This window comes from Nicotiana tabacum, chromosome 13 (genome assembly GCF_000715075.1).
Source record: "Nicotiana tabacum cultivar K326 chromosome 13, ASM71507v2, whole genome shotgun sequence".
NCBI classification, from domain to species: domain Eukaryota; kingdom Viridiplantae; phylum Streptophyta; class Magnoliopsida; order Solanales; family Solanaceae; genus Nicotiana; species Nicotiana tabacum.
Genome location: NC_134092.1, coordinates 45540885 through 45548316, shown reverse-complemented (window position 1 = coordinate 45548316; position 7432 = coordinate 45540885). Strand labels below are relative to the sequence as shown.

Sequence of the window (7432 nt, the reverse complement as noted above, 5' to 3'; positions counted from 1 at the left end):
TTTGTTATAAAATCTTGAATTATGGTGGATGTCCATAACCATCAAAGGAGTAGTGCTCACTACTCTTTTCCATTATCTCCATAACCTCCCCCATGATCTTCCTCCATGATTTTCATCTCAAATTCTTAATGACATATTCAATGACATATTTATATAGTGACCATTCAACTAAATAGTAGTCATTTCTCTCAATAGTGGCCATTCCACTCACTATTTTGCAATAGTGATTCTTCACTTTTCATGCCTATATAAAGGCCTTGTAATAGATAGCAAAGAATACAATTGAAGAAATATGAATCTCTTTTCTTTCTTTCTATATCTCTTAGCTCGTTTTTCCTTGTTCTATATTGTTACTTTGAGCTATATTTTATAACACGTCAAAGTCATGTTATATTCTTCTTCATATCATGCAACTCCTTTTCGTCGTATCCAACCCTCCTCCGTATAGCAGCCAATATTCCAAATTAAGTTCGTAGACTTAGTCACTGCTCACCATGAGTTCCAAACCACTCTAAACTTTCCTCAACGCGTGTAGCTCTCCTACCACAGAACCCATCTGCTACTCTGCCACTCTCCCACTTTGGTCAAACCATCTCCTTTAAGTAACTACCTGACTTCTGTTTCTCACAATTGGCCTTCTAGAAATTTAACCACCGCAAGACACCTCCCACATGTTCTTCCTCATTCTTCGATGTCCAGTTGTTGCCTTAAATCAAAATCTACCTCTGTAGCACTTAAACCAATCGATCGCTACCAACATTAAACCTTTCAGAAGATCATCTTCCTTGAGCCCTCAACACCCGGACCACCGATTAAGTCCTGAACCACCGCACACTGCGATCTCTGGCAGCCGCTTCCCCGCCACTATTTCACATTACCTTGCCCCGAAGGCAAATTGATGAAGACCATAACATCGGCGAACTTAGCACATTCAACCTAGGGCGACGACCCCACATCACAGATGAAAATTCCACCATGCTCGAAATACTAAGTATCGTTACTCCGTCAACCCAAACCTGAACAATCATAGAATGATTGTCTTTCTTTCGTCGGAAATAAAATACTGGATCTCTGAATCATGCACTGAGTAAACCTCTTTCCAAGTCATTCACTGCTTCGACGCATAGACAATCATCCTACCATTACATAAACACGGTGTGATAGCAACGCACGAATCATCATAACAATCAATGCCAAACCTCAAAACCTTAGGTAATACTGATACCGAGCTGAAATGACAGAACGGCCTTCTGCAAGGCGACGAAAATAGCACAATCAAATACGCAGGGAGAAACATCCCGCACCACATCTGCAGTAGCATTAAAATTCCTCGATTCCTAATTTATAACAAGCGTTTCACGTCGTATAAGACTAAATAGGAAGGGAATGAAGGCATAAGCCTCAAAGGAATCGAATCACATGATGAGGAATCAAGAAGAGAAGTGCTCCTAACAATCCTGTAGCCTCTCGAAGATAAGTACAAACGTCTCTGTACCGATCCGTAAGACTCTACTAGACTTGCTCATGACTCGTGAGACCTAAGTGAACCTAGTGCTCTGATATCATATTGTCACGACCCAAAATTCATTATAGGTCGTGATGGCGCCGGACACCGCTGTCAGGCAAGCCAAAAATAAATACTTAATTTGGTTCTCATTTTAATATTTTTGAAATCATATTTCCTCCAATTAAATAGTAAAAGATGGAATTTACAGAGTAAATAATAATATTTTTAATAAATTTCAATACAGGACAACCCAAATTACCCCAAAACCCGATGTCGCAAGTGCATGAGCCTCAACTAAAAATATAAATAAAATACAACATCTGTCCGGAATACAAATTTGGACAGGAGAAAGATAAATACTCTGAAGGAGACTCTGCTGGTTGCGGACTCGTAACGCGGAATGTAGCTCACCTAAGTTCACGCAATAACCACGCCTATGTGCCCACAAGGCTGCTAGACATATATGCACCTGTACATAAATCAATGCGTACCCAGTAAGTATCCCGCCTAACCTCGAAGAAGTAGTGACGAGGGGTCGACTTCGACACTTACTATGGGCTATAAATAAAATATCAATGATATGATTAGGCATGGATTACATAGAACGGCTATAAGCTCAATATCATGAAATAAGTAAATAATTCTTTTGTTCATAAGAAATTTCTAAATTTATTTTCGTTATATAACATTTTTGGACCTCGGGCCAATGAAAACAATATCAATTATTTTCAATTCCAAAGATATATCATGCGCAAACCGAAGTCGTACGGCCCGCTCCAACATAAATATTTAAATTGTGCACTGCCGAAGGTCGAACAGCGCGAACCATAAATACATCTATTTAACTTGCTGAGGCGTTCGACCCGCTCCACAAAGAGAAAATACAATTTAAAACAACCAAATTCAAGATTTATTAAGGCAACTATTCAAGAAATACAAATTCTCATTTACGGTCAAAAAGAATGGAGTTTAACATTTTAAAGTTCCTTTATCAAGTTTCTAAATATTTTAAACAATTAAATTAACAAGTAGGACGCAAACATCACAAGTACAATATGATATGGGTCCTAGACTATCCGGACATAGCTACGCACGGACTCTCGTCACCTCGTGCGTACGTAGCCCCCACAAATAGAAGCACATATTGAATTATTTCACCTATGGGGTTAATTCCCTCTTACAAGGTTAGAAAGGAGACTTACCTCACTCCGAAGTTCCATAGTCGGCTCCCAAGCCTTTCAAACAACTCAAATCGATGTCCAACGCTCCAAAACTAGTCAATAAATGTGCAAACCCATAAATATATACTCTAATACTCATAATAATTCAATTTATAACAATTTTCAATTCCGCTCGAAAAATCGATAAAGCAACCCTATGGCCCACGTGCCCGGATTCCAAAAATTTTCGAAAACAAACACTACCCATAGCACTACGAACTCAAATATATAATTTATTCCAAATTCCATATCCAATTTCGTGGTCAAAAATCCAAAAATACCAATTTCTAGGTTTTTCTTCAAAATCCCAAATTTCCACAAATTTTCAAGTCTAAATCCTTATATAATCCAAGTATTTAACTTGCAATAGGTGGGAATCACTTACCTTGACATAGATGACGAAAATATCCCTTCCAAGAGCTCCAAATATCGCCCAACCAAATGACAAAATGGGTGAAATGAACCCAAACCCCGCTTTAAAAACATTCTGCCTAGCCCTACTTCGCACATGCGGTCAAATAGCCGCTTCTGCGGCTCCGCACCTGCAAAAATTCCATCGCAGGTGTGGCTCTAGCTCGGCCCAACAATCCCCGCATCTGCGCCCCATGTAGCGCATCTGCACATTCGCTTCTGTGGCTCTTCATGCGCAGGTGCGGTCCCGCTTCTGCGGAACTTGACCGCATCTGCGGTCCTAACCTTCCCCAGCCAGAACTGCTTCTGTGACCCTCTTGGCCACTTCTGCGGCTCCGCACCTGCGACCAAAACCTCGCAGGTGCGGTTACACCAGATACTAGCTGCCTTTGCATTTCTTCCAAGTCAAAACTCGATCTATTAACCATCCAGAATCCACCTGAGGCCCTCGGGACCTCAACCAAATATACCAACACGTCCCAAAATATATTACGAACTTAGTCGAGCCTTTAAATCACATAAAAACAATGCTAAAAATACGAATTCACATAAAAACAACGCTAAAAACACGAATCACCCTCCAATTCAAACTTAATGAACTTAGAAACTTCAAACTTCTACAATCGATGCCGAAACCTTTCAAATCACATCCGATTGATCTCAAATATCGCACACATGTCACATTCGACATTACGGACCTATTCCAACTTCCGAAATCGAAATCCAACCCCGATATCAAAAAGTCCACTCCCAGTCAAACTTCTTAAAACCTTTGAATTTCTAAACCCCAAAATGAGCTACGGACCTCCAAATCCACTTACGGACACGCTCCTAAGACTGGAATCATCATACGGAGCTATTCCCAGACTTGGAATCCCAATCGGACATCAATAACATTGAAATACACTTCAACCCAAATTTATGAATTTCTTCCAAAACGCCAGCCTTCCACAATAGGCTCTGAAACACTTCCGGGTCATCCAAAACCCGATCCGGACATACACCCAAGTCCAAAATCATCATACGAACCTGTTGGAACCTTCAAATCCCGATTCTGAGGTCTTTTACTCAAAAATCAAACATTAGTCAATTTTTCCAACTTAAACCTTTCGAAATTAGAATTTTCTTTCCAAACCAACTCCGAACTTTCCGAAATTCAATTCCGACGATGCGCACAAGTCATAATACCTTAAGTGAAACTACTCAAGGCCTAAAACTGCTGAACAATGCGCTGGAGCTCAAAACGACCGGTCGAGTCATTACAGAAACATCCTAAACGCATATTGGAAGAAGTTAATATAAATGAAGTAACAATTATAGAAAATGAGTACGAAGAATCAACTGATGAAATTCAAACATGTGAGGACGAGGAATTCTCGGACGAGGAACAATACATCGACGAGGATTAAAAAGATGGTTTTTTAAAGCACTCTCGTTTTATAACTAGTTTCTTATATGTTTCAATCTAAATATGTATTATATTATGCAGATGGCAGGTAAGGGTCAAGGTAACAATGACCCTACTAGTTCTCGGGGTCGAGAAAAGGCTAGGAAGGGAAAGAGGAGGGTAGATAATAATACTCCCTCTTTTCCACCCTCTTCAGAGATGCCTATGTCTTATCCTCCACCACACGGCTATACTGAGTTGCCACAGCATCACGAGGCCTATACCTTCATCCAGACACCAGGTCTTCCATTACAAGGCCATAGGACTATATGTCCGACATACAGTCCATCTGCCTCACAGCCACATGGATCGCAGCCATCTGCATCACAGCCACGTAGATCACATCCCTACATATCACAGCCACACGAATCGCATCCATCCATATCACACCCACTCGGGTCACAACCATCAGTATCACAACCACATGGATTGCATCCAGCTATGTCACAGTCACGGAGATCGCAGCCATCTTCATCATTGACTCCATCCATTTTAGGCCTTCGCCTGCGAGACAGTAGCTCTGAGCCCCCTACACCATCTGAACGTGCCTCTGATACACATGTTGAGGATGATGATCCAGAGTTAGTGCATTATGATCGCTATGGCAGGATCATCATAGTCCCTGAGGGTGACGGGTAAGAGTTATTTGTTATTTTTACGTCTATTATTTTATAATATTTTTACTAATATATTCATGTATATTTATTTTTAAATTGCAGGTTCAAGCCGGGTAAGCAGACTACGAAGATAATCACCAATGCCATCAAAAAGCTTTATGATGGCCCTTATGCGATTTGGACTGATTTTCTATTCTCGCTGAAGGAGCAAATTTTCAATCAGTTTAAGGTATAAATGTTCTTTTAAGCAGTTTAATATTTCACCTAATATTTAACTTATGAAATGCAGAGTAAGTGTGTATGGCAAGACCGCTATAGCTCGGAAGTGGCTGTAAATTTTCATCATAAAGCTCGCAAGAGATTGGCGGATCATTTCTCAGATGGTAGAAAGAAGAACAAGAGGCATGGCTGGTGTCTTGAGCATTTATGGAATGATTTGTAAAGGAAATGGCAGACCGTGGATTTCTTAGAGAGGGGCAAAAAAGGAAAGAGAGCTCGCTCATCCGATAAGGGAAGCTCCTTGTACACTTGGGGTGCTATCAGCCTGGGGACAATAAAAGAAGATTGGTAATTGCTTAAATTATTTTACTTTTCTAAGTATATCAATTCTATTTATTAACTAAATTAATTTATTTTCAGAAAAGAAGTATGGGCGTCCAATGAGCCATGATGAGCTATTCAAGGAGACGCATATTGTAAAGAAGAAGAAAGAGGGGGATGGAGATAGGTGGGTCGAGGACCAGGCAGAGACTGCATATGTAAGCTTTCAATTTTCTTTAAGTGTTATAATTTACTTTTATAAGAATTTTTAACTACTAATTTAATTTAAAATAATATAGGGTCGTTACCAAAGTAACGTGAAGGAATTCATTCGTAGTCAGCCAGCTGGTGAATTGGGCGAGCCAATCCAGCCTTCGGACGAGGATGCTGAAAGGATATGGTTGGAGGCTGTTGGCGGTCCAAAACGGGGGAAGGTATACGGGCTTCCTACAAAAAAATTCCATCGCTATAGGTATGGAATGCAAGGAATAGGGGATTCCTCACAGGGCGAGGAACTTAATAGGGAGAGACTCTCGGCTATGCGGGAGACAGTGTCAAAGCTTACATCCGAGCTAGAAGCAGCCAAGGAAAGAGAAAGTCTTAGAGATGCTCAATTCCTTGATATGCAAGCTCAGATCAGAACTCTCCTTTCTAGTGGAGCTTTTCCGTTGCCCCGGTCTCGTGAGTCATCGCCAGAGGCTCGACCTCCACGTGATCGTTCCTCCCGTCCTCCTCGTGATCGTTCCTCCGGTCCTCCCCGTGACCGTTCTTCCCATCCTCCACAAGACCGTTCTCTATACCGTCTTGTAGATGAAAGTTCATCAGATGGTGATAATGTTGTAGAAAACACCCTTTGACCAATACTTTGATATACTTTGAACTAGACTAATAGAACTAGTTTTGAATTAGATTGAATAATTTTGAACTTGTTGTAATTAGTTTTTGCTTGGTTTTGGATTGTGATGTTCAATTGAACTTTAATTTGTTAGTGTTAAAGTATTAATTGGATGTTTGGTTGTTGTTATTGTTGTTGTTGGATATTTGGTTGGATTTATGGTGAATTAGGGGTTGCATGTGGTAAATTGGTGATTATTAGATGTGAATTGGGGGTATTGGTATGCTGTTTGTATTTGGCAGGTAGTGTAGCTACCAAAACAGGCATTTTCTGCCAAAATTAAACCCAGAAAACCGACCAACTTTAGTCGGTAAATAATAAAAAAAATTAAATTGCACATTACCGACCAATGTTGGTCGGTTAATGTACAATGAATTCCCAGAATTCAACATTACCGACCAAGTTTGGTCAATTTTCTGCCTGTACTGTCCAGTTTACCGACCAAAGTTGGTCGGTCTTTTTAAATTTTAATTATTTAAAAAAAAATATTTTCCCAGTACCGACCAAAGTTGGTCAGTTTTTTAAAATTTTAATAATTTATAAAAAAAAATATTTTCCAATACCGACCACAGTTGGTCGGTTGGAAAGATTAATAAATTTAATACACCGACCAAATTTGGTCGGTAAAATTAAATTATTAAAATAATATTCCGATCAATTTTGGTCGGTAAGTCAATTACATTGTCAGATGGTCGTGTAGAGTATACCGACCAATATTGGTTGGTAATTTCCGACCAACTTTGGTCGGTATACCTTTCCGACCTTCAAAATACCGTCCACACGTAAATGGTCGCG

General features: G+C 40.0%; 1 protein-coding gene across 1 annotated transcript; it reads left to right on the top strand.

Annotated features, from left to right (window-relative positions):
* Positions 1-5319: 5319 nt before the first annotated feature.
* LOC142168399 (uncharacterized) lies at positions 5320-6600 on the top strand. The gene is made up of 3 exons (XM_075229084.1): positions 5320-5769; positions 5842-5960; positions 6042-6600. The coding sequence occupies exons 2-3, from the start codon at positions 5862-5864 to the stop codon at positions 6597-6599; spliced, it is 657 nt and encodes a 218-aa protein (XP_075085185.1). The 5' UTR covers positions 5320-5769; positions 5842-5861; the 3' UTR covers position 6600.
* The last annotated feature ends 832 nt before the right edge of the window (positions 6601-7432 follow it).